This window comes from Trichomycterus rosablanca, chromosome 6 (assembly GCF_030014385.1).
Source record: "Trichomycterus rosablanca isolate fTriRos1 chromosome 6, fTriRos1.hap1, whole genome shotgun sequence".
NCBI lineage: Eukaryota > Metazoa > Chordata > Actinopteri > Siluriformes > Trichomycteridae > Trichomycterus > Trichomycterus rosablanca.
The window spans coordinates 39,735,271-39,763,180 of record NC_085993.1 but is presented as its reverse complement, the minus strand read 5'-3'; the positions used below and the strand labels follow the sequence as shown (position 1 = coordinate 39,763,180).

The following is a 27,910-nucleotide window of genomic DNA, read 5'->3' as shown; positions in this document are numbered from 1 at the left end:
GATCAATCAGATCAAAACTTACAAAGATTATTGTACTACATTTAGCAACATTCATAGCAAAATAATGTACCTATAGATATAAACAATTACACAGCGCCATCTGCTGGCTGAAGCGAGTAAAGAAACAATTATTGGTTGAAATTCCCCCCAAAAAATGTAACATTAATTACCTTTTTCTTTAAAAAAAAAAGTAAATTTAGCTTCCAGTGCATCAAACGAGCAATCACACAGGCTTATAACTACAGTTACTACGCCACAAATAATAATAATAACCTGTGAAACAACAGTCTGTGAAACAAAAGTGTGGACACCTATGTGAAAGTAGAGCATCCTTTGCAGTGCAATATTTTAAATACTAGTAGTATTTTGTTAAACCGTGTAGAGCAAAAGTTGTATTTGTGGACCATCATTTGTTGAAAGAACATGTAATCACACAGAGACAAGAAAAAAAATCTTTATTTTAAATCAGAATTTGTGTGAACAATTTCACTCATCAGCTCACAATTTATCACTGAGCAAAAAAAACTTCTGTAAAAATTGTATGAAAGCAAATAAGGTCTGTAAAAACTATTTTTGCAACACTTGGCGGAGAAGGCATACATGGCCAAAGAAAAAGAATTAACCAACCTTTAATTAATACTGTGCTGATTCTTACAAGGTGTGGCACATTTACAGTGGGTTCAGAAGGTATTTACACCCCTCAACTCTTTACACATATTAAATGGGTATAATAACCCATCAGTCTCATTTTTAATCCCCCATTATGACAAAGTAAAACAGAGTTTTTTGAACATTAATCAAAGCCTGAAATCTCTCATTTACAAAGGTATTTTGTAAATGAGAAAACTTCAAAAGTGTGAGCTGGTGCATCCTGTTTTGCTTTAAATGCACACACCTGGGTATTCAGGGGTCAACAAATTACGCTGTCAGATAGAAAATGAGCCATCAAGTCAAAGGAACTGTCTGTGAATATTAAATTGTGGCAAGGCATAGCTCAGGGCACGGATGCAACCACACAATGGGATGGGATAAACTGCCGACATCCACATGTGAGAAACTTTTAAATATGTATCCAAGTATACTTTCAGCTACAAATGCTCCTGATTTCTATGAAGTACTGAATAAATACTGTTTTTTTTTTAGTTTAAATAATAAAAAAAAAAAACTCTAAAACCATGTTTGTCTTTGTCGTTATGGGAGACTAAGTATAGACTGATGTCCTTTCTAAAAAACACAACAGTGCAAAATGTCAAGGGGTCTGAAAACTTTTTGAATCCACTATATCAAAACATTTCTCATCAAGTTGTCAAACTCCATTCAAACCAGGAATCATCAAATTTTTAATAACTGATAGCATAACATAACATAATAAAACACACTGCCTCCTATTAATAAATCAGTAATACAGACCAAACATGGTTCATGTCATTTAGACTTCATTAATCAGCTTCAATTAAGGCAAAATTTACAACATACTGCTGATTACTGGATAAACAGGAAATTAAAGTCATTCTGAAAATAATGTAAAAAAAAAAAAATGCATGTTTAAGAGAAATCTAACAGTAAACAATTTCTCTTTGTAAACAAATTGTAATAAAATACATCTATTCCTACTTTACTTTGCCTGAACTTCAAAATTAAAGTCAGTGTCCTGCTTAGTAGCGACAGTATTACTCTACGTTTTCATTTGTGCATATGACTCATAACTGTGTGGATCTATTATATAATATATTGTGATATTTGTCACACAGTAATTCTAGAAATCCTCTTTCCAAATGATGCTCCATGTGACACCCCTAACTACCACTTAAACCTTCTATAATCTATTTACGACCACAGCATGACCACAGCATGGGCAGACCAAGAATTATTAGGACTCAGCAACAGGGTTCTGCTGCAGGAAAATTACAGTGCAAGAGCTGCACCTTTACAGCTATTAAATATCTGGGAAATGCCCAGATGAGATGCCAAGGCATACTTCAAAAACAGACCTCTGCTAAATGAAAATATGCTACAGATATTCGATACGCATGGGCACATGTCTAGCGGCCACCAAGGCTTGGTTTTAAAAACCATTATTGCACAATCTTACAACAAATTTACACTTAAGTTTACTTTATTGTTTAACACATTTATTGTGTTGGTGATAATTTAAGAAAAATCTGACTTAATTCTAAATTTGGGGAACTAGAAAAGTTTGAGTCCTTACAGAGATAAAAGACCAGTTTTTTAGCAGTGCTTTAATTTTCTTCAACCTGGTTTCCTTCACTTAAGCTATACCGACAGCCTCCACATAACCACAAAGCGGACCCAGGAATGTTATGTCATACTTTCTAAAAACAAAAAAACATTTATAATAGAAAAAAATGGCTTCACAGAATCAGAAAATCCTTCTAATATATGCATATATAATTTTCTCTGTTCAAAAAAGATCTGCAGAAATTACGATTTGTATTAAACGCAAAGTCGTGTGAAAGGCAAATTTGCAATTATAAATACACACAAAATTATACATTCATTAGTATCAGACTGCATACTGTACATAGGTACCATTTATGATTGTTTCAACAGCACTATACACTCATACATACACACCGTAGGCATACGCCAACCTTCTCACACATTAACTGACAAGGTGCCAAAAATAACTGTTTTTCAAGAGCATTTAGTAATATAATAAAGATGATTTAGAAATTATTGTGCACTGTTTATCTTTGTGTTAGTGTGCCAGTCAATTCCTTTCAATCTAGAGCTCTTGATTTGCTTATAGCCGAGCAGATACTACTGGAACCCGTGGATGCCCTTATAAAATATTCAGGTAGTGTTCTATCTATTCACAATAGCTCGTTATTGACAGCCAAACCACAAGGTCTTCAAGTCATGTCAAAGACACCGTTAGCCTTTTATTGTCCAAATTAACAGCATCAGATTTTGCAGTCAATCTCACAATTTTTGATTTATTATTAGTTAAACCAACTTCTGCATTTTAAAATCTTCTATTTCTTATTTAGAATTCAAATATTTCCACTATGTATAAGTTAGTTTGGTGTAGAGCCAGCATCACAGTTACAATGGAAATTAGTGATTGATGGCAACACCTTTAATTTAAATAAAAATATATATTCCCAGGGCCAAGCTGTTTCTTTTCAGCGAGTGAGGGCTAGCATGTGCTTCTTGCAAAGTGTGAAATGACCCATCCACTGGACAGCTAACAGACTTTGAGAAGAGCATCAGTCCTCTTTTGTGGAAATGAGCTCACAAAAATCCATAGTTGGCTGGTTTTGCTTTGATTGGTGAAATGCCCCTGGCTATGAATGATATGGATAGTACTAAAACAATGTACTTGTGCTTATCTGGATCTTTATTCTACCTGTGATACAGCTTTTTAAAGGTAAGCATTTGATGATGTTTATGATTGCTGTGGTTTTAAATGATATGGATGGAGACATGTACAGATGATAATGAAAAAACTATGGGCATATAGCCAGGGCCCAGTAGCTCATCTTGCTTAGAGCATGTGTGCATTTAATGCAAATTAATTACTCACATACACATTATAATAATCTGCATTACACATTCACACACAACATATACAGCATTGTCCTTCTAATAACCGTCAATTCTCAAATACAGAGTGGCACATTTAGACACAGTATTACGGCAACTCATAAACGTTGATCCAGGATTAGTCAAATCGAACCAATATGGACTATCCCGATATCTCTGAAAATGTTTTACTTGCTCATCAACAGCTGGATAAAAAGCCAAGAAACAAATTAACAGCTGAGGGAAAACACAGAACGCCGTAATGTGTAGTGCAGGGCGAATCCAGTGTCAGCGTGATACTGTGGCGTCCCCCTGAACTCAAACATGAGTTGGTTAGGACCAAAAGTTTGATATGTTTGGGCATGTGTAAAAACAGTTTTAAGCCTGGGTACTGATCTCTGGGGTATTTATTTATTTATTTTTGCATTTTTCCCAAATTTTCCTCCCAATCTAGTCATATCCAATTACTGAATTGCATTCTGCTTCCTCTCTACTGATGTTGATCTCCACCTTGGTTGAGGAGAGCTGAGACTGACTGCACCCTGATCTATGCATTATCCTTCGTTTCTGTGCAGGTGGCATCAATTAGCAGGCAGAGGTCATAACTGCATCAGTTATGAGGTCCCGTCCGGCCCCCCCCCCTAGAACAACAGGCAATCGTTGTTCGTGTAGGCGTCCAGCCTGCCGGATGGCAGAGCTGAGTTTTGAATGGGGTATGTTTTAAGTAATCTCAGGTGATTACTTGCACCATGGATAAATGCGATACACTCCTGAGGCTAGGCTTTAAGTAGAGGGATTGGTAATGGGATTAATGTTTACACTAGTGGAGGAGAAGTACACTGTGACTAAATGCATGTCATGTAAAAAAGGCATAACAGCAGCAGTAGCAGGGTGTGCAGTATCTATAGTAGCTGCTACTATACTGATAAATTAATCTAAACAAATATCTCCAAGGTCAACTTGGGCCCCCTTGTATACTTCAGGTCTTTGAAATCACCCTGTACATTTATCACAACCTATAAAAAAGTATTAAAGCCAGTTGATATTTAAAGATCGACAGACATGGATCACCACACACACACACACACACACACACACACACACACACACACACACACACAACACAGTGGCACTTAGAAACACTGCACAACCCAATCAAATCAAGAGCTTCAGCTCTATTCTATACAGATAAACCCCCAATATAAATACAAATAGACAAGCTTCACCTGATTAAATATTCACATCTGTTGCTGTTCTTCCTTCATCGTGTCACATACTCTTCCATCTAATATCAAATGTGCTGTTTGTTTATCTCAGATCTCAGTAAAATTGGCCGTGTATTTCTTCCACAAGAATTTATTTTGATATTGATGAAGTAATCAAGGCAGCACAGCCTTCAGATCCAATGTCCTTCAAGGTTCACTCTGAAAGAATGAATGAGTCACCGAAGCCCAGTGGGTTTTAGAAACAGAACACTCCCACAACATCAGCTCACTGTTTGGCCAATACTGGACGTAGATTTGGTCATTCATAGCTCTGCAGGGGGTGGAATGTCAGCATCGAGGTTGGCCGTCGGATCTTTGTTTTCCGTTAGAAGAGTGTCGGACCGGGGATCCACTGAAGAACGCATGACACCGAGCCAGACGTCGTCCATGTTTGGCATCACGAGGATTTTCTGGAAGGGGGAGTCATGGTTCAGATTTAACAAGCAACCTACTATGTACAGACAGACATTTATGTTTATATAACTTTTTTATTTATGGCATTTGGCTTATGAGGTTATCCAAAGTGACTTACAATTGTGACCAAATACAATAAAAGCAATTGAGGGTTAACGGCCTTGCTCAGGGGCCCCACATTGGCACTTTGCAACTGTTATATGTATATGAATGAATTCTGAAATCTGAAACTCATCATAAATAAGTTCTTTGTTAGATTTTCTCGATAATATGGCAAAAGCTTCTGGGTTCAAGATTTACATACATCAACTTTCATTGTTCATTTGGTGGTGTAAAAAGTTCTGTAAATGCTATTTTACTTTGAAGAATAATTCTCTAACTTCTTGACAGTGAGTGTCTTGCTTGACAAGGCCTTTTTTCTTGCATTTTTCCCAATTTTCCTCCCAATCTAGTTATATCCAATTACCTGGCCGCATCAGGCTTTCTCTGGGACAGTGGTAGCCTAGTGGGTAGAGCTTTGGGCTAGCAACTGAAAGGTTGAGAGTTTGAATCCCAGCTCCGCCATCCAGCCACTGTTGGGAAATTAACTCTGTCTGCTCCAGGGGCGCCATACAATGGCTGACCCTGCGCTCTGACCCCGGCTTCACCAGAATTTCGTTGTACTGTACATACTGTATGTATGTATGACAAAGCCATTCTTCTTCTTCTCTATACTGATGCTGATCTCCACTTCTCATTGAGGTGAGCGCGACTGTCACATGCCCCCTCCGACACATGTGCAGTAGCCCACTGCATCTTTTCGCCTGCACGAGGAGTTCATATGCGGATCAGCTTTGTGTACGGAGAGACACACTCTGTCCACATTATTCCTTAACTCTGTGCAGGCACCATCAACCAGCCAGCAGAGGTCGTAATTGCCACCCAGGCCAGCCGGATGGCAGAGCTTGACAAGGTCTTTTTGAGGAGATTTTGTAGATGTTTGTGTTTAGATGCAAGAAAAATTGAGTAATTTAAATAACATAACCAAGAGTACATTTGGAGGTGAAAATGTAAGTTCTCCAAACCCAGCAACACTGTATCTACTGTAAAGCATGGTAGTGGTAGTATTATTTTGTAGGGTTGTTTTGCAGGCAGTAGAAATGTAGCACTAATAAAGGTGAGCGGAATAATGAATTTACATTATATCAAATTCTTTATTCAAATATTTTTCTCCCTTTTTTACCATGTCCAGTTGCCCGATTGCATCATGCTTCCTCTCCACCAATGCCGATCCCTGTTCTGATTGAGGAGAACGAAGCTAACCCACGCCCCCTCCAACACGTGGGCAGCATGCCGTATGCATCTTATCACCTACACTTTGACGAGTGCAGTGCAGCTCAGAATTGTGTATGGAGAGACACACCCTGAGAGCACTCTTTTCTCATCTCTGTGCAGGCATCAATCAGCCAGCAGAGGTCGTAATTGCACCAGTCATGAGAGAGAGAGAGAGAGAGAGACCCCATCCGACTTAGTCCCGCCCATATCCGAACAGCAGGCCAATCGTTGTTCAAGTGGCCGCTCAGCCTCAGCCGGCAAGCAGAGCTGAGATTCGATACGGTGTATTTGAGATCCCAGCTCTGGTTCCAGCGTGTTATTTTACCGCTGCGCCACCTGAGCGGCACATTATATAAAATTCTTGAATAATAAATGCAATTAGGTTTCTGGAATAACTCGACCCTATCAAAAATGTGGACTGTACTGAGAAAAATAACAAAAAAAATCTCTGCCATTACCTGGAATTCTCTCTCCAGCTTCTTTTCTATCCAGTCGGTCACATGCGCCAGTGTCACCTCTCTCTCTCCCAGTTTGGGACGAGCCTTCAGCTCCAACAGCGGAGGACTGCGAAAGCCATACCTGAAAACCAGTCTTTTATTTAATATGCAGCAGTGTTTCATCCTGTTTATTACATCCTAGTACACTAACATACAGACTTATCAAAATGTGCTCATTCATTTAAAATGTGCGGTTACTTTCAATTCCAGTGCAATTGCAGTTTCAGCCCACTGGGTGGCATCAAGCTCTACTGAAGATTTGTATTGCCAATATACTGTACTGTACAATCTGATGCTCTGAGTAGTATTAATTAACACAACAATAACGTTTTATTTCTAAACATCAATAACGTTTTATTTAAAGTTGCTTTTTTAAGGTTGCATGTAGAACTCAAAGAGAATGAATAATACCCAGGGAGGAGTTATGGTTCAAATATACACAAAACATACACGGAGTACATAAAAATAAGAATGATTTATGTGATACTGTGCTGATATTAATCTAAGCAATATCAGCATACAAATACAAACTGAGACCATAATGGCAAACAATATGATCCATTTGGAGCATGTAATTTAAAGAGTAATCCCACAACGGGGATGATTTACAATGATGTTTTCCAAAGGAAATAAAAGGCTGTCTCTTCAAGGTATTTCACATTAATAATTAATGTAATAGTAACTGATAAGTCGTACCATATCCTGTCAGTAGGTGGAGGCGGGATGTTGACAGCCAGCTTTCCTTTACACTCCTGAAGCTCTACCGTGAGTAGCAGCGGTGTGTTCGACACTTCCTCAATTTTCTTCTTAATAAACTCGGTCTCAGTGGCCTTCTGAAAATACTTGTTCTTGGTTATCTTATCCACAAATCTCATGATCTTGCTCGGCCTGTGGACCCCAGTGTACCTGCAGAGAGGAAATGTGACTGGTTAAAGACGTGTACACCATTTCCAGTTTGCCTAAAATGTAGTCATTGAGCTTTTGCAGTGTGCTTTTTAGTTTTAGCATATTAGATTTATCTGCATCATTTCAGTGCATGGGCAGCATGGTAGCTGTACCTACAGCTTTTAATTGCCTCTAGGTGGGAAAGGGTAAGTGTTTAAGTACATGTGAGATGCCCTAAGACAAATGACAGACCTGTGAATATTAATAATAGTAATTCTGTTTCATTTTCTTCATCCTGGTTATGTTTTAGTTGTTGTATCTGGATTTAATGCCAAGTTCAGCACACATTTGTGTCATTTATGACATAGTAGGTATTACATTTGTCTGTTTATAGTTTCTTTTTTTCCTATTTTATTTATATGCATTTTCTCCCATTTTCTCCCAATTTAGTATAGCCAATTTGTCTTCCGCTGCTGGAGGATCCCTGATTGCGGTCGAGGTGGGTATATTGTTGCTCATGCCTCCTCTGACCCGCGTGCAGCCCTTTGCGGAACCCCTTTTCACCCATGCATCCTGCACAGGCGCCTCTCTATCTGCCAATCCGCCCTAGCAGAGACGTGTCACAGTGTTACAAACACTGCCAATTATGTCTGCTAGATAGTGCCCAGCAGATCGGTGGCAACGGCGAGATTCAAACCGAGGAGTTCAGAATCTCTGTGCTGGTGTGCCTGCGGAATATCCCACTGCGCCACCTGGGCACCTCACAGTTTTTTTTTTTTTTTTACCCCTTTTTCTCCCCTTTTAGCGCATCCAATTGTTCAATTAGCATCGTGCTTCCTCTCTGTCTATGCCGAACCCTGCCCTGACGGAGGTGATTGAAGCTAACCCGTATCCCCTCCGAAACACGAGCAGCAGCCAGATGCATCTTTGCCACCCACACATTGACGAGTTTGGCGCCACCTAGCGTTGCATGCGGAGAGACACACCCCAAGGGCACCCTCTCCCATCTCTGTGTAAGCGCCTCCAATCAGCCGGCAGAGAACGCAATCGCATTCTGACAGAGAGAGACCCACATCCGGTTCTTTGTCCCACAGCCCACATGAGCAACCGGCCAATCGTTGCTCATATAGCCACTCGGCTTCGAACCGGTAAAGCAAGGCTGGATTCGATACCACGCTTCTCAGAATCCAGCCCTGGTTGCAGCGCGTTTCTTTTCACCGCTGCGCCACCTGAGCGGCTGTTTTTTTTTTTTTTTCTTTATATTGAGTTCTGTTTATATTTTTATGGCTCCAAGATATGTTAGTGCTGTTTTATTTTATTAGGTAGGGATTTCTTTTATGGGTCTAGGTACGGGTAGTTTTTTTGTGTGTTTTTATCCTGGTTATGAGAACCAAAAGATGCAGAATGATAATTGTACATTTTAGTGACTCATAAATGCTATATCATAAATTGCATAAATTGTTTCCGCAGGTGCCCTATTCCTAAACAGTTTGGGAACCATTATCATAGACCTCTGACAGTCAAAAGGGAGATGGATAAAACAATACATGTTTGCTCACCCCTCTGCGCCTAGTGGCAGGTTTTTATCAGCAACATTCTCTGTCCCATCGTCTTCATCTGAAGATCCTGCACTGGATGACTCCTCATCACTATCGGCCAGGCAGTACGTACGTGGCCTGTGTCTGAGAGAACCACAAACATTTACTGTTTAGTCAAGAGAAAGACTAAAAAATTTTTTTACACAAAACCCTATCCTTATCCTGATTTATTAATTTAATGACCCCTAAACTGCAGGCTTAGGTGAACCGAACAAACACTTTGGTAAATTTTACATTTAGTGTGCAGGCAGAACACAGGGTCTCATATTTGAGGTCGCAAACCTGTGTGGTCACCAGAAATTAATACAAACTGAAGGCAAATAACTATGCATTTCTTTAAGATTTCATGATGTCACTAGTCTGGACAATCAACCCTGGGTAAGAGGTGAAATTAGTTAAGCTCTGCTGAACTGTTGATCAGAAAATGATTCTCTGGCCACAGTCCACCAGGCTGCAAACTTAATGCACCAAGCAGATCCAGCAAAGCTACCGGAATCGATTGTGTAATCTGTGAAATGTGATTTTGAGGCAATATGTAAAGGAGTATTTATAGAATACAAACAATGAAACTTCTATTTCTTTACTTTTCACATACATGAAAATGATTATTCTAAACATTCTGTAGTATGCACTGAAGAACTGACCACATTCTGAGCCTTAAAACAGGCTTACTGGCCAAAACAGGTTGAGAACCCCTGATAAATGATATGCATGCTCACACTTTACACAATCCCACTAAACACAAACATGCACACACTCAAGAACAAATTATTGTCTCCAGCTTGTATCTGTGGAATATGAAGACAGAAGCATACAGCCCTCCACCAACAATATTTGGAGGATTTTAAAACATTTTCTTGAATGCATTACGCAAACTGTATTTCAGAGGGCAGCAATGAGATGCTGTTATGAATGAAGACAAGATGGAATAAAAAACAGCATCATGTAAAAGAAACTGTAAGTAAAAAAATATCAGTAATTTTACAGCAACCATTTTCATGCGATATAGAAGCACACAAAGACAAATGAACATGATCTAGGACTAATCCAGGTCTCGGCTACAAATTCTAATTCTAATTCATTTCTTATCCATACAAAAACTGACACGAATCTAGACCTCAAACAAATCCAAATAATTGCTTTTATTTTATTTATTCATTTTTCCTGGGTTGAAGTAAACCCCAGAACCTATGAGCTGAATTATGAGTTGGCAAGGTGGTCACTTGTAGACACAGAGATGATATACATGTGAAAAGGAAAACATGCAGGGATGTGGATTTAAAGAGGAGCAGAATCACTAAAGCACCAGTTCTAACAAGCTGAAGTTATACTAATGTAAACCCAGTGAATTTGAGTTCAGGGCTATGCTGATTTAGGATCAGATTAAGGCTAGGCACATAATCCTATTACGAGTAAGGCTCTACCTAATTTACGGCTGTGAAAATCGAGTCACGAACCGTGAAATGAGACTTTTCTCATGTAATATGCAGTTTGCTGTAAGACAAAATCAAACTTTAAGGTTTGTGTTTAACAATTTTACATTTTTTCATTCGGTAGTTTTCAAGTTCCTCACATTTACTGGTTAATTTGCACTATGAGGCGGTCCGAGCAATCCTTCGGCAATTCAGTTAGCAATCGCTTAGTCAAAATGTTCAAGATGTCAAGGTGTAAAGCGGCTAAAAACACGACTCGCGTTAACTAAGTTTGGAAAACTCTTAACCAATTCTGTGGACGCAGAGAGGGGTGTGTCAAAACACGGACACGTTTTTGAGCGTTAAGCCTCGCATCATCACTGGATGTTCTAGGTTTACATTCAACTATTAAGGTAGCTGTGATGTGTATTGTAGCTTACATTTATTCTATCATTCAATAAATGAATGTAATTTAATAACTGCCATTAAATGTGTTACTTTTCTTTAAAAATCCATGAAATCTGTGATCTTTGAATTTCGACCCTACTTATGACAATACTGACTCGGACAGGTGCGAGCAGGAGCAGGAGGTTAAACAGGTAGTGCGGGTGGCAGATGTATTGTGGAGAAATACTGAAATATAGCCACATATTTTTTTAAATAATGCTTATTTTAAGTTTAAGTTTATAAGGATTTTTAAAAAATGTTTATACATTTACTAGCCTCTTGTGCACCTGGTTACACTTGCAGCCAGAAAAAACACACCAGCACCATTAACATAATTAGCACATACTGTTCATCTGTTGTGGCTCGAGTTGCATTTGGAGTATTGCAGTATTGCCCCAATTCATACTAATTTTGTAACCTCTACAGTAACAGAATGTTTCGGCCCTGCATTGTCATTTGTGTTTACGTTCTTGCATTGACCTAGTTCCTGGCTAACCACTTAGCTTATCTACATGCAGTGGTAAAGGAATGTAAGAAACACAAAGGTGATGTGATGAATGCAGAGCTTTAATCTTTATTATATTTACTCGGTATGTAATTTGCCATTTACTTCAAATGCTGCCTTTTCATGTACATTCTGATCACTTGTTTGGCTGCTCTGTATTTCAGGCTCTTTCTAGACTGCAACAAATAAATCTTTTAGTTTCTTAGCAGGAACGGACATCTATACGCAGCTCTCGGAAAACATTACTAGTATTAAAAATTACAAATGTAAGTTGTAGGAATGAACTTAAATAACCAGCTGTGTGGTTGAAGAACGAGTACCATCCACTCTTCCTTCATTCTGCCCAATCCATTACTGCTGATTACTGTAGTGAACTGTACTGAAGATGCCACCAGTGTCAACTCTGATTGTGCTTATGTGCACTCTCAGAAGAATTTTACAGCAACACACTATATAATAACGTCTAAATAAAAAAATAAAAACTAAGTATGATCATATACAGGATCTCTTTTTTTGCTGTGTTTCTGCTCCTCTTAAAAAAATGCCACACTGTGTACAAATCCTCCATAAGCAAAACTAACAAAAGGAAGAATTGTTCAGGAAAGATGCAGTGATACTTACCGAGAGGGAGAAGACCAAGAGAGAAGGAATAAAAAAAGAGTCAGTACAAAGATGAAAGCAGAAGACAGGTTGTTAAATTGCAGTCAAGTGAAATGATTAAAGCTAAACTAATCAAAAGTTTCTGCAACAAGATCATAAACAGCATGTAATTAATTTTAAACCTGATGTGTAACAGTTTGAGAACTAATGATGTACACAGAAAAAGCAACATGTAAACAATCATAAACATTAAACCAACATTGCAGCCTTAGTTCACTTCAAACCTACAATGTCTGACCAAGTAGCTCATTTAAACTTTATTTACACCATGTTGGTGAAATACATGCTGGACTTACCCATCTTTCCCAAACTCTCCAAGACCCTCTGCCTCCTTTCCTAAACGTGACAGGTTCATCTTTGTCTCCAGAGTCATGAGAAACGAACCCTTATAGGAGATCTCCAAATCAAACCAGAGACCTGAAAGACAGAGACATTAAATAAGAAAAAATTGCTGACCAACCAACACTGATTTGTGATCCATCTGATAAATAACTGGATGCTTTTTGTAAGTCACATTCATGACAAGTGAGAGATTATGGAAAACGTTCCCATCACTCTGACTTAGTGCTATGAACTAACGAACCTCTAGCGACTGTATGGACAGCGTTTCTTCTGAACATCCTAACTTTGAGTCTTTAGGCTTCTTAATTTCTCTTTCATTATTCATCTAACTGTGTTCATTTATTTTCTTGCTAAACACAGAACAAAATACTGTGTTTAATAGAATTGCTGCAGTATTTTTTTGCATTTCCCCCCCTAATTTTCCTTTAAATCTAGTCGTATTAAATTAACCGATTGTATTACGCTTCGTCTCTACTGATGCTGACCTCCACTCCTGGCTGAGGAGAGCTGTGACTAACACACACCCCTTCGACACGTCGTAATTGCATCAGTTATGAGGAATCCCCTCCGGCACCCTCCCTGAGAAACAAGCCAATAATTTTTCGTGTAGGCGCCCAGCCTGCCGGTAGCAGAGGCGAGATCCAAACAGACAAGTTCAAGATGTCAACTCTAACGGTATGCTAACGTGTTTTACTGCTGCGCCACCTGTGCACCATAGGATTGTTGTAGTATAGTCATTGTAGACTATAATCTGAGTCTATGTTTAAAGAAACATACCTGTCACTGTAGTTTCTGTTACAAAAGAATCAGAGCTTTCGTATTGGGACACTTGATTTTGCAATCGAATTAATCATACAGAAGGCCAGTAAGAGGTCAGAGAACAACACCCACACTCCTGAACCTGAGCCAATCTGGGCTAATATAGCAGAGCACTCACTTGATAATGGAGCAAAGTTCAGCTTTGAGTGAGTGAGTCAGAATGACTGGACTCGGATGTTTGAATGTACATTACGTCACTTAACTTGACATTTAATGATCACATGAAATCACAGACTTGATAACAAACACTAGGAGATTGATCAAAGTGATGCCAATGTGGTATAGTTTTCTAGTTTCACTTTGCATTGGACATACTAATAATTACCACATGTTGAACATTAAAAGGCTGTTAAGCTGACATAGTAGCAAACTATTTAAAAAAATTCACATGTTCACATTTGCGGCATTTAGCAGACACTTTTATTCAGATTGACTTACAACTGTGTCTAAATACAGTTTAAGAAGTTGAAGGTTAAGGGCCTTGCTCTGGGGCCCAACAAAGGCAGCTTGGCGATGGGGCTTGAACTAGCAACCTTCAGAGTACTAGTCCAGTATCTTAAACACTATGCTCCCACTACCAAAACAAAATTAAATACTTGAATACTATAAAATTTCCTCAGAACAAAAATACAACTTCCTGAAGCATTTTTTATTGGTGGCAGCTCAGTGGGTAAAACTGTTGTGGGTTTGAATCCTGGCTCTGCCATGCAGCCAGGGCTGGGCCCTTAAGCAAGGCCTTTAACCCTCACAGCTCCAGGGTCGCCTAACAATGGCTGGCCCTGCGCTCACTCCACAGCTTCCAAACAAGCCAAAAAGAATTTCATTGTACTGTACACATGAATATGTACTGTATATGACAAAGGCATTCTGATAACACAGCTATATTTACATCTTCTGATTTTAGAGGGGTATAAAAGGGGTATTTTCTCAATAGACTACTGTTACATTGTGTTCAGCTGATCTGTGACAGATGGCACTTCAAGACTAGAAGTCAGTGACTAAACAGTTACAGAGCACTGATGACAGACATCTTTAGTTCAACATACAAAATAATAACAGGGGTTTCATTTATTCTTATTGTACCCAGAGCCTAGGTTACTATAGGTTATTATACATTATTAACTCATTACAAACATACAAAACTATAATCCCATTATGTGACACATCAGACCTATCATGGGGCCTAATTAACACATTGTAGCCTAGTGGCTAAGGTACTGGACTAGTAATCAGAAGGTCACTGGTTCAAGCCACACCACTGCCAGGTTGGTGCCAGGTTAACACTGCTGTTGGGCCGTTGAGCAGGGCCCTTAACCCTCAATTGCTTAGACTGTATACTGTCACAGTACTGTAAGTCACTTTGTAAAAAGACGTCTGCTAAATGCCAAAAATGTAAATGTAATTAATACAGTACGTTTCTGGAGCATAAATAAGCCCTAGTTCAAGTCAAAATCCACTGAAGAAGTAAACATGAGCTGTATTTAGTAGATTGTAAATAAATTTCAGCTCACCTTGATGGTCCACTAAGGGTTGAGAAGCCCCGAGGATTCTAGGAGTGCAATTGCCCATGTCAAGTTCTGTCAAAGTCAGCTCATTCATGAAGTAAGGCAACTGAAAAAGCATGAGCAAAATGAATTCCAGTTCATCTATTGATTTACAGTGGGTGAACCACGTCTACCACGGCTACTTCATGTTGAAGGAGGCTCAGGGCAACTTACCCTAATTTTGCTGAGCTTCATCTGGATCTTCTTTGACACCCAGTCGGCCCAATGTGTCTCCCTGAGGAAGTCCCACGCAATCCGGCCTATTAGAGCATTTACCCAGCACACAGCCCCCCCCTCTTTTTCTGGGATGTTTGGCAACTGATTGGTAAAAAGGAGAAGCACATATTTTTTTTTACTTGCACACACACTATCTATATATCTATATTTATCTATCTATCCATATACACACACACACCGATCAGCCATAACATTAAAACCACCTTCTTGTTTCTACACTCACTGTCCATTTTATCAGCTCCACTTACCATATTAGAAGCACCTTGTAGTTCTACAATTACTGACTGCAGTCCATCTGTTTTTCTGCATGCTTTGTTAGCCCCCTTTCATGCTGTTCTTCAATGGTCAGGACTCTCCCAGGACCACCACAGAGCAGGTATAATTTAGGTGGTGGATCATTCTCAGCACTGCACTGACACTGACATGGTGGTGGTGTGTTAGTGTGTGTTGTGCTGGTATGAGTGGATCAGACACAGCAGTGCTGCTGGAGTTTTTAAACACCTCACTGTCACCGCTGGACTGAGAATCGTCAACCAACCAAAAACATCCAGCCAACAGCGTCCCGTGGGCAGCATCCTGTGACCACTGATGAAGGTCTAGAAGATGACCAACTCAAACAGCAATAGATGAGCGATCGTCTCTGACTTTACATCTACAAGGTAGACCAACTAGGTAGGAGTGTCTAATAGAGTGGACAGTGAGTGGACACGGTATTTAAAAACTCCAGCAGCACTGCTGTGTCTGATCCACTCATACCAGCACAACACACACTAACACACCACCATCATGTCAGTGTCATTGCAGTGCTGAGAATGATCCACCACCTAAATAATACCTACTCTGTGGGGGGTCCTGACCATACTTTTTTAGCCTGCTTTCACCCTGTTCTTCAATGTAGAGAAACAGATGGACTACAGTCAGTAATTGTAGAACTACAAAGTGCTTCTATATGGTAAGTGGAGCTGATAAAATGGACAGTGAGTGTAGAAACAAGGAGGTGGGTTTAATGTTATGGCTGATCAGTGTATATATAACAATTTAATACATATACACACACAAATCAAACATAAAGACACTCTGGCAGTACCTTTTTGCCCAGTCCAGGGCTGCTGTGTGGGCTTTCTCTGGGACTGGTGTTGGCACTGTTCTCTTTAGAAGTGTTGATATAATTGGCCATGTAGATGCTGTAATCCAGCAGAGCTTTCTGTTTGGCACTTGCAATCGATTCTCTCTTAGCAGCCTGGGATGACAGAAGCTCATCCAGACTGCTTTTACTACTGCTGCGGCTGTGAGACAGAGCAGGAGCTACACGAACACAACACAACACAAAATTAGTATCTGCTCCAGCTAGCTGCGTTAAAATACAACATTGCTAATAGGTAATGTGAAACATGAACGCACAATTTAGCAGCAGCTTACTCACTTACCACTCTTACTAGCTGGCAGGATAGCCGTCTGCCTGGTTGCTTCAGATTTCAGTTTGGATGCCAGTAGTAGTCTCCTAAACCACTCCTCTTTCTCTCTTCCTGTCCTCCCGAACAGGTACACTGTGGGTGGATCACGCTCCGAATCTGCTCTGCCTTTATCCTGTGAGTTTGTATTGTCCGGATTCTCCTTCTCCTCTGAAGCTCTCTCTAACTCAGCTTTAGTAATAAAGTTATTCTGCTTGGCCAGCTCAATACGTATGGGGTACTTTTTGTTCCACACCCGCTTCCTGGCGAGACTCTGGGGTACCAGGGATATCTGCACAGAACAACAAACAAATCAGAATGATTTCGGGAGCATAGGAGTAGAAAATCCCAGTATTTAAATTGTTTAAACTGTTTGTGGGTTCTGTAGGTCTGTTGCTTCTTGAAAACTCTGGGCAAGGAGCAGGAACACAACCAAAGCGGAGTGGAAACAGGCAATTTAGAGCAGCCAATCCACATCTGCATGTTTATGAGAGGGTGCAAGGAGAAAGACAGAATACCTGACCATCCATGTAGATACAGGAAGAACAAGCTAAACCTCCAGAATCCAGAAGCCCCACAGTTGCCGTGCAGTCCCCACAGTACTAACTACACCAGTGTGTCAGTCACAATTAACTCAATTGAAAGGAATATACAGCAAATAGTGTTTTGTTGAAAGCACTGAAAAGACAATAAAACTTCGTCACCCACACACCTTGCTGTCTGTAAGGTCGTAGATTTTTTGGCTGATGTAGCTGACATCTGGTTTGGGCTCACTGTAACTGGCCCGCCGGGCAATGTTCTTGTTTGGTTTGGAGATCCTCAAGGTTGAGCCCTCCAAGCGTACAAAGACTGAGTGGGTGAGGGTCGCGTGGTACATTTCTGGATCGTAGTTATGAATCTCGTTCATCCAGCCCTGCAGGAAAGAAGGAAACTAATTGGTCATATGCAAAGAGCTGCATAAGCAGGCAAGCATTTAAAAAACAAATACATTCTTGTGTCATTATGCACTAGTTTCACAGAGCTTGAGCATAACTGGACAGGTCATTAATATTTAACAAGTATGCTTCAAAAATGATCATGATTAAAACAGAATCAACTGTGCCTCTACTGATACTTAAAATGTACACTAATAAGACGACCTTTGACTGCTCCCTTGACTGCTATGCTCATGCTTGGCTGAAAGGTAGAAAGGGGGAACAGGTTTACCAAAAGTGTAGTTCTTACTTCAATCACTCCCTGTGCCTCATCAAATGTCCGATCACTCAGGTTTGGGTAGGAGAGGTGGGCGCTGATGTCCTATGAAAGCCTTCATGACCTTGTTACCTGCTCGCTCTCCCTTTTAGTTATGCTGTAATAATTAGGGCTGAGTCTAAAACTCTGTAAAACTGTTTTACTCAACTAGCATTGTACATTGTTTACAGTTTTTCTCAATTGCTTTGGTGCATTTCTCTGATCAGAATTAAAATTCTCATAACTGTTAGTCATTCCCTATGAAACTAATAGCCCTCATTTCATTGCTTGAATCATTACACACAAACATGTTGAACTAGTTGTCAAAATCAGTATGTTGTATGTTCCAATTCAGTTCCAATATGTACTGCAATATTGTTTACAGTTGTGTACAGCTCTACCCAAAGGGTGTTTCTTATGTTTGTTGTAAACAAGTTTGTACTTTGCTTAAGCACAATGCTGTGAACAAATTAGAATTGCAAAGAGCATATGCAGTAAAAATGTGAAACATACGTATTGTACTCATTTACCTCACTAAATACAGTAATGTGTAACTTAACTGCAGATTTCAAATGGGTGTGCTAATAGTGTATAGTGCTGTCTTGAGCATTTTCAGGTAGTGTCACCATGATCTGACTTTTTTGCATTGCAAAACACTTAGAGTGAACTGTCACAATGAAAACATGACAAAGCCATTTGACTGTCTTGTTCATAAACAGTGGTGTCAGGACTTTTTATTTTGATGACACTGACACTTTCATTGACATGAATATTTGCTTTTGAGGAATTAACTATCGTTTTTGAGCAAGTGACACGCTTTTGCAGGTTATCGACTAGGTTTTGCAGTTTGTACTAATTGTTTTGAGAAATGCACTTACTGTTGTGCAAATGTTAATAGTGATGTGAGAAATGCACCAAAGCAACTGAGAAAAACTGTAACTACATTCTCTGTTTTACCCCGAAGGCATTCTGATGGAAACCTGTTTACCCGCCAAGGTTAAGGATTGAAGTCGAGACTGCCGTGACAACGATGCTGCTCCTGCCGGATGTGACGGGTCTGGCGTAATTGCACCAAGAATGGCAAGAACTCACTACAGACTTTATTGAAGACTAGACCGAATAATAACTCTATTATTATTATTATTATTATTTATTTATTTATTTATTTATTGCCAGTTATAACTTTTAGTTCATTTAATTCTGTGTTTATATGATTTATGTAAATCCTATTTATTTAAAGTATCCTCCTGGCCACCCAAGAAGGATGGGCCCTGCTGAGTCTGGTTCCTCTCAAGGTTTCTTCCTGTAATTTTCAGGGAGTTTTTCCTTGCCACAGTCACCCTCAGCTTGCTCAACAGGGGTTTTTGTATCTGTTGGTCCTGGATTTTGTAAAATTGCTTTGAGACAATGTCTATTGTGAAAAGCGCTATATAAATAAATGTTTTTCACTACAACTTTGGACAATGCTTTACTCAGCTCAGAGTCTTCTGCCTCACTATCAGAACCCCTGACACACTGGTTCTGGTTCCTTCACTAGCCTTCATTCTAGCGGTTTCAAGCTTCAATTTCCAGCAACTCATGTGGTAAGAGGTAGCAAATTTTAGGTTTTGCAGCTCCTCACTAGAACGCGTAACAGTGACGGTGTTTTTTGTCGAGTTTGATGAGCCTTTGAGTTGTAACTCACTGGTGGATCAAGTAGCTGGGCTGTTGGAGCTGCACTTTTTTGTTTCATCTCAAGTCCCATGCAGTCTAAATTTCTTCTTCCCTTAAAGCCCACCTCAGACTGCTTTAAATTCTGTTTAGTTTTATTAATATTTAGAATTGGATTATTTGGTTTATTTACTTATTACAATTGTAATTTCTTTTGTGAGTGTGTGCAGCTTTTCTAAAATAGTAAGTAAGTAAGTAAGTAAGTAAATTTTATTTATAAAGCACTCTTAAAACAACTTACGTTGACCAAAGTGCTGTACATCGAATAAGCATACAGGCAGTGATAGCAAAATAGGGCAGTGGTAGCTTAGCGGTTAAGGTATTTGACTAGTAATCAGAATGTTGCTGGTTCAAGCCCCACCACTGCCAAGTTGCCACTGTTGGGCCTCTGTGCAAGGCTCTCAACCCTCAATTGCTTAAATCGTATTCAATGATAATTGTAAGTCGCTTTGGATAAAAGCGTCTGCTAAATGCTGAAAATGTAAAACAGTATTGTTCTGCCATGGTTACGTCTTCTAAACCTTTCCCCCCATTATCTACTCAGGTGTGGAGGTCACAAGGCACTCACCCCTTGACAGATTAATTTGCTTTTCGCATACATGATGAGACCAAAGTGCTGTTATTGTTCAGATTTGGAAACATTATCTCAAAGGATCATCCAAGTCCTTTCTTGGCAAATGTCACACAAGCATTAATGTTTATCTTAATGAGTGGTGGTTTTCTCCTTGCCTCCCTTCTATAAATCCCATATTGTCTCCTGTCATAAACTCTAATCTTAGATGGGGTTAGATAAATCTGCAGCTGAATGGATGGATTAGCACAATTTATAATCTTTTAATGGCTACTTTCAGCATCATATTGAATTACGTCACATAGAACAATTCCTCTCATACCGGCTGAAAGTGACACGGTCCTTGAAGTTGCACCTGGCAACATGGCAAAAAAAAATGTGCCCATACTGGTTTTACATATTTATACAGACAGCAAGTAATCCTAAACCCTGGAAACCACTCCTCTTAAAATAAAAACAAACTGAAGACACATCAGTCACTGAATTTAACTGTATCTACACCAAAAGGCAAAGGTATGCAGACACCCATCCTAAGCTTTGAGGTTTAAGATGTATAACATGTAACACTAAATATTAAGTTAAAACAAATAGGCAAACAATAACTATAATAGGACTAACCTTGAACATGCCTGGTTCTTTGATATCCAGCTGTGCAATGTTCCACAGGTCCTTTGACCTTCTGTGACTTCTTAGATCTTGTCTCCTTGGTCGCGTCTTCCACACCAAACCAATGGCTAGCATGAACCCTAGTGCTAAACCCAGCAGCATTCCAGCAAGGTAATTAGGCAAAGGTAGAACGAAGCAGCCATAGGTAATGATGGTCAGAGCAAACAAAGTCTTATGTGGAATACTATATGCAGACTCAAGGTTCGGTTCGTCTTTGCTTGAGGTGTTGTTGCTCTGACCAGAAGGCACAGAAGTACGGCGTCCATTTTTATTGTCCTCATTACATTCGAGCGGTATCTCTGTATCCGCAGAGAAGTCAAAGTCTTCACTGTAAAGTTCACAGAACTCTTCATCCTCTTGCTTGACCAGCGTCGACATGGAACACTTGTCAAGTCCTAAAGAGGGCAGAGAGGTTTTGGTTGTAGCCTTGCTTTCAGCACCCGAGACCTGCTCAGATGCATCCGGGGTAATACCATCTTCTACACAGTCTTCTTCTTCCTTAATAGTATAATTGTTGTTGTTCTCCAGATGGCCATTTATACTAGAAAAGCTAGTCAATTCTGAGGCACTTGGTACAGTTTTGGGTCTGTAAATACTTGAAGTTTCATCTCCCATGAACTTGCTGATCAAATGCAAAGGATCAGAAATGGCCTCTGAAAAACGTCGTTTTGTGTCTTCAATGCGGGCCTCCACCTCCGACACTTTAAAGGAGAAGCGATTGTCAGGTGAGGCTAACGGAGAGGTCGGAGCAGTTTTGGAGTCTCCAGTACTTGTGGTGGCGCGAGACTGGGTAAACTGTTTAAAGAGCTGCAAATTGAGGCGAGAGTCCGAAGGCCGGTTTGACCCTGCTGGATCCTGAGTGGAATCTGTGGACAAGGACTTGACAAGGTTCTTTATTAGTTGACGATTGCGCAGAGAGGGAGGGGCAGGGATTCCCTCACGAGGCTCCAGATCGGTAGACAATGACTTTACAAGGTTAATAAAGGCTTTGTCCATTGAGGGAAGGGACAAAGATTTGGAAGGTGAGGAACTGGTAGCACCTGAAGGGGACTCTGATGCTTTTGCAGCCCCAGGAATGGTTGTAGCAGAGGGAGATAGACCAATCTTTTGATTATTAGTGTTTTGTTCATCTGTTTCGACTGTAACTTCAGCAACATTGATGACAGACTTCCTTTCAGTTTCTCCTTCAAGAATAAGGTCTTCACTTGCTTCCAAAGCTGTTACAACTTCTTGACTCTTTGCCACTGCATTACTTGATGGCTCTAACATTTCACAGAAGTCCTCTTCCTCGTCATCCTCCTCCTTGCCCAAAGCAGAGTAATGGATAGCGGTCTCTTGGGGCTGGTGTTTAACATTCAGTTTAGGAGCAGAAGCTGACCTGAAGGCTGAAAGCAAGGGTCGGTCAGTATGACCACCTTTCTTGCTAGTCATTGTGCCACTCCAGTTATTTCAGAGTCTGCACAAAAAAGAGAGAAGACAAAAACGTCAATTACACAGACATTGCTGGCACTTTTTAAAAATGCATTTTCTCCCCATTTTCCTCCCGATGTAGTGCACTCAATTTTTCTTCCGCTGCTGAGGGATACCCGATAGCATCCGAGGAGAGCGCGTCACTGTACACGCCTCTTCCGACACGTGCACAGTCCTTCTCTTCTCACCCCTGCATTCTGCACAGGCATCTCTTCAGCCAATCAGGGTCCTTACACAGCGTATGAAGATCCCCACCTCACACATAGTCCGGCCCCCACACTGCAGATGCGGTGGCCAATTAGTATCTGCTGCAGGAACTCCCAATTATGCCCACTAGATGGCGCCCAGCCGACCGGTGGCAACACCGAGTTTCAAACCGAGGACTTCAGAAACTCGGTGCTGGTGTGCAAGCAAAATATCCTGCTTCGCCACCTGGATGCCTAGACCATGGCTTTTGGTGTAAGATGCAACATCTACATTTCTGGAAAAGTCACTTCAATTGATGGCGGGTACTGACTACCATTTAACATAGTTTCAATGTGATTTGTTCATTTTTAACACAGCCACATCCACAATTATAACAGGGTACACATACTTATGCAACCACATTATTGTAGTTTACACCGACCAGGCATAACATTATAAGCACTGACAGGTGAAGTGAATAACACTGATTATCTCTTCATCACGGCACCTGTTAGTGGGTGGGATATATTAGGCAGCAAGTGAACATTTTATTCTCAAAGTTGATGTGTTAGAAGCAGGAAAAATGAGCAAGCGTAAGGATTTGAGCAACTTTGACGAGGGCCAAATTGTGATGGCTAGACAACTGGGTCAGAGCATCTCCAAAACTGCAGCTCTTGTGGGGTCTGCAGTGGACAGTATCTATCAAAAGTGGTCCAAGTAAGGAACAGTGGTAAACCGACGACAGGGTCATGGGCGGCCAAGGCTCATTGATGCACGTGGGGAGCGAAGGAAATTAAGAAATTAAAGCTGGTTCTGATAGAAAGGTGTCAGAATACACAGGGCAGCAAAAGGGGAACCAGTACAATATTAGGACGGTGGTCATAATGTTGTGCCTGATCGGTGTATTATTTTTATTTTTCCCCTATAAATTTCAGTTTGTTTTTTTAATTGAATCGTACAGATTATAGGTAACATAACACTAAGCAACATTTGAATTCAAGAGCTTTAGATTACAGCAGTGGTGAGCTAGTGCATTAGACCACTAACACCGTCCCAAGTGCCCAAGTTACCTTCGTCTTTATGGTTTTTCAATACTTGGCTTCCACTCTACCAGGAAGTCATTAATTATGAAGGGTCACCACATGTATCCTTCATCCAATAAATCACCTTCACCAATAGTACTTTTTTTTTTTTTTATATTATCTGCTGTACGTGAAGCTGTATGATCTAACAAAGCCAAACTTATTCCTCATAGGTTTATTTAAAAAATGCTGCCACTTCTAACCAATATCATCTGCTAGCTAATAATAAACCAGGCTTAGGTGATTGATCCATGGGGTCTTCACTGACATGGATCAAGTTGCACTAAAATCCTTCCTGAGGTCAGACTGGTACATTACAGACTGAGTGGAAGATGAGAAGAAATCGACCAGATCTGGCTCGACTTGGGATTGTGTGGTACAAATGTAGGACAATTCAATCCCCTCTATACAACAAATCCCACATTTAAAGTTTTACAAAAACGAGTTCCATTATAATAACAAAACATGCTCAACATGACAAAAGAACACTACATTCTGTGTAAAAAAAAACCCAAGAGATTTGTGATGTGCTGGTCAGTTAGCAGGACTTAGCCTGGCACCCAGAAAGTCTGGTCTAACACTTTGCATACACCCTTATCCTTCTTTGGCAAGTGTGACAAAAGCAAGTTTATTTGAGCAACATCACATGATGGTGAGCACACTGGGTCATGAGTACAATAAAACTATTATTTAGCTATAAAGCTCCACAAGCAGCCAAAAGTACTGGCTCATTAACACACTGCTTCAGTCTGTACCATATCTACTACACCGCCTTTATTCGGTCTGCCTCTTACACAAGCGAGTGCCCACTGTACACCACACAATACACATACTGGAAGTTTTCAAACAGCCGAGTCTTTTGCAGCCTTTAGAAGATGATTACACATACACCACACCATTAAGTACCTGAATACACACACATACTTATATATGGATAAATACATAAGATAAGATAAGATTCCTTTATTGATACCCATGGGGGAAATTCGAGTGTTACAGCAGCTCCAGTATGGTGTAAGTACAGTAAATAGAGTAGATAAAATAGAGTAGAATAAAACAAAAGAAAATTATAGAAAAATTTAGCTATGCTATGCAATTACTATTATACAACAGTATGGTAATTACAACAATATAATAAAAACACTATATATTCTATATGTAAATATATACATATATGTGTATAATGAAATATAGAGTCCAGTGCTGGGAAAAAGGGTGGGGAGATCTTGAGTTATTGTAGGGGGGGCTGGCTCATCAGTGTGAGGACAAGCCTGTGTATTCTGCTATTGTTATGCAGTCTGATGGCAGTTGGCACAAAAGAACGTCTGAAGCGCTCAGTCTTGCTCTTTGGTGGAATTAGTCTATGACTGAAAGAACTGCCCAGCTGCCATAGTTCCTCATTGAGAGGGTGAGAAGGATTATCCAGGATGGCCCTGATTTTGTCCTTAGTTCTCCTCTCACATACTACCTCCAGACTGTCCAGCTGTAGTCCCACAACAGAACTGGCTTTCCTGAACAGCTTATTTGGTTTGTTGGCATCTCCAGCCTTGATGCCACCACCCCAGCATACCATAGCAAAAAAGAGGGCGCTGGCAACCACAGACTGATAAAACGCTTTCATTAGTCTGTTACACACATTGAAAGACCTCAGCCTCCTCAGAAAAACAAACAAACAGTCTACTCTGTCCTTTCCTATAGATGGCATACATTTACATACATTTACATGTACATACACTTACAGTTCATTGGTGATGTAAGTGGTCTTCATATAGGAAACTTCATATATCCAAACTGAGACAATGTAATAGTGAAAATAAACAAATAAAATAAATGAATGTGTTCCTGTTTTTTTTTTGTTTTTTTTTACTTTCACAATCTAGTCACCTGAAAAGAATTCAACATAATCTTCTAAAGTCTGAAATCCCACCAAAGCTTTCCAGGAGCTTTGTTTTGGAACTGCTAGACTATCATTAAGGGGTCTCAGGTTTGGCAACTACCATGGCAACACCCAATGCATTCAATTTACTAATCCACAATCCAAAATTCCTACTGGGAAAGTGCCTACTGCAACCTTAACAGCACAAGAGTTCATCCAGTAAACCTCTCACAAACACCAAAATCAAAGAGGTTCAGCAGAGATTCAGGCCACCGAGATTGTGGGCTTAATCTGGGCAAGCCACTGTAATCCCATTTGGTTAACCTGATACCATGTTAATCAGGTTAATCAGTGAAAGAGGATCTAGTGATGTTTATTCTTCTGGAGGTTTGGTTCTTGGACACCAGTCAAAAGATTTACTTTAACTGCACTACAATGATCCACAAAAACTCCGGCCAAGAGCTTGAAGGGAATGGGGATGAATGAGCCAAATGATGCCTAGAACACAACATACAGTTACTGTGCTGGCCCTATACCACTTTTTTATTTCTAACTATTTAGAAACATTAACAGATAACACTGCTAAAATCTAACCATATTAGAGGTCAAGACAGCATAGACATAGTGGCACTATATTGCAAATTACAAATCAAAATCCTTTTCAATAATTTAGGTTACTTTAAAACAACAAAAGCTCTTTTCATATTTAGACAAATATGAACCTCAATTATTATTTAAAAAAATGACATAAAACAAATAGCTGACAATGTGCACATACTGCACAACATACATTTTCAGCATCAGCCTATATATACAGGTCCTTCTAAAAAAATTAGCATATTGTGATAAAGTTCATTATTTTCCATAATGTAATGATAAAAATTAAACTTTCATATATTTTAGATTCATTGCACACCAACTGAAATATTTCAGGTCTTTTATTGTTTTAATACTGATGATTTTGGCATACAGCTCATGAAAACCCAAAATTCCTATCTCAAAAAATTAGCATATCATGAAAAGGTTCTCTAAACGAGCTATTAACCTAATCATCTGAATCAACGAATTAACTCTAAACACCTGCAAAAGATTCCTGAGGCTTTTAAAAACTCCCAGCCTGGTTCATTACTCAAAACTGCAATCATGGGTAAGACTGCCGACCTGACTGCTGTCCAGAAGGCCATCATTGACACCCTCAAGCAAGAGGGTAAGACACAGAAAGAAATTTCTGAACGAATAGGCTGTTCCCAGAGTGCTGTATCAAGGCACCTCAGTGGGAAGTCTGTGGGAAGGAAAAAGTGTGGCAGAAAACGCTGCACAACGAGAAGAGGTGACCGGACCCTGAGGAAGATTGTGGAGAAGGGCCGATTCCAGACCTTGGGGGACCTGCGGAAGCAGTGGACTGAGTCTGGAGTAGAAACATCCAGAGCCACCGTGCACAGGCGTGTGCAGGAAATGGGCTACAGGTGCCGCATTCCCCAGGTCAAGCCACTTTTGAACCAGAAACAGCGGCAGAAGCGCCTGACCTGGGCTACAGAGAAGCAGCACTGGACTGTTGCTCAGTGGTCCAAAGTACTGTTTTCGGAAATCAAGGTGCCAGAGTCTGGAGGAAGACTGGGGAGAAGGAAATGCCAAAATGCCTGAAGTCCAGTGTCAAGTACCCACAGTCAGTGATGGTCTGGGGTGCCATGTCAGCTGCTGGTGTTGGTCCACTGTGTTTTATCAAGGGCAGGGTCAATGCAGCTAGCTATCAGGAGATTTTGGAGCACTTCATGCTTCCATCTGCTGAAAAGCTTTATGGAGATGAAGATTTCATTTTTCAGCACGACCTGGCACCTGCTCACAGTGCCAAAACCACTGGTGAATGGTTTACTGACCATGGTATTACTGTGCTCAATTGGCCTGCCAACTCTCCTGACCTAAACCCCATAGAGAATCTGTGGGATATTGTGAAGAGAAAGTTGAGAGACACAAGACCCAACACTCTGGATGAGCTTAAGGCCGCTATCGAAGCATCCTGGGCCTCCATAACACCTCAGCAGTGCCACAGGCTGATTGCCTCCATGCCACGCCGCATTGAAGCAGTCATTTCTGCAAAAGGATTCCCGACCAAGTATTGAGTGCATAACTGAACATAATTATTTGAAGGTTGACTTTTTTTGTATTAAAAACACTTTTCTTTT

At 40.2% G+C, this 27,910-nt stretch overlaps 1 protein-coding gene across 1 annotated transcript; it reads right to left on the bottom strand.

Annotated features, from left to right (window-relative positions):
* Positions 1–438: 438 nt before the first annotated feature.
* Positions 439–22,544, bottom strand: LOC134317118 (testis-expressed protein 2-like). Its single transcript, XM_062997821.1, has 11 exons — positions 21,066–22,544; positions 17,649–17,849; positions 16,913–17,228; positions 16,573–16,790; positions 15,423–15,566; positions 15,216–15,315; positions 12,840–12,960; positions 9,481–9,603; positions 7,733–7,942; positions 6,998–7,118; positions 439–5,221 (listed from the first exon to the last, which is right to left on the bottom strand). Exons 1-11 carry the CDS (start codon positions 22,542–22,544, stop codon positions 5,075–5,077), a joined length of 3,180 nt encoding a protein of 1,059 aa, XP_062853891.1. The 3' UTR covers positions 439–5,074.
* Positions 22,545–27,910: the final 5,366 nt, after the last annotated feature.

Excerpts from the sequence above, each read along its gene's own strand:
- LOC134317118 (XM_062997821.1), bottom strand. The coding sequence starts at position 22,544 with ATGACTAGCAAGAAAGGTGGTCATACTGACCGACCCTTGCTTTCAGCC. Across the intron at positions 17,229-17,648 it reads ACGACCTTACAGACAGCAAG|ATATCCCTGGTACCCCAGAG; the intron begins GTGTGTGGGTGA and ends TGTTCTGTGCAG. Across the intron at positions 12,961-15,215 it reads ACCCTTAGTGGACCATCAAG|GTCTCTGGTTTGATTTGGAG; the intron begins GTGAGCTGAAAT and ends TCTGTCTTTCAG.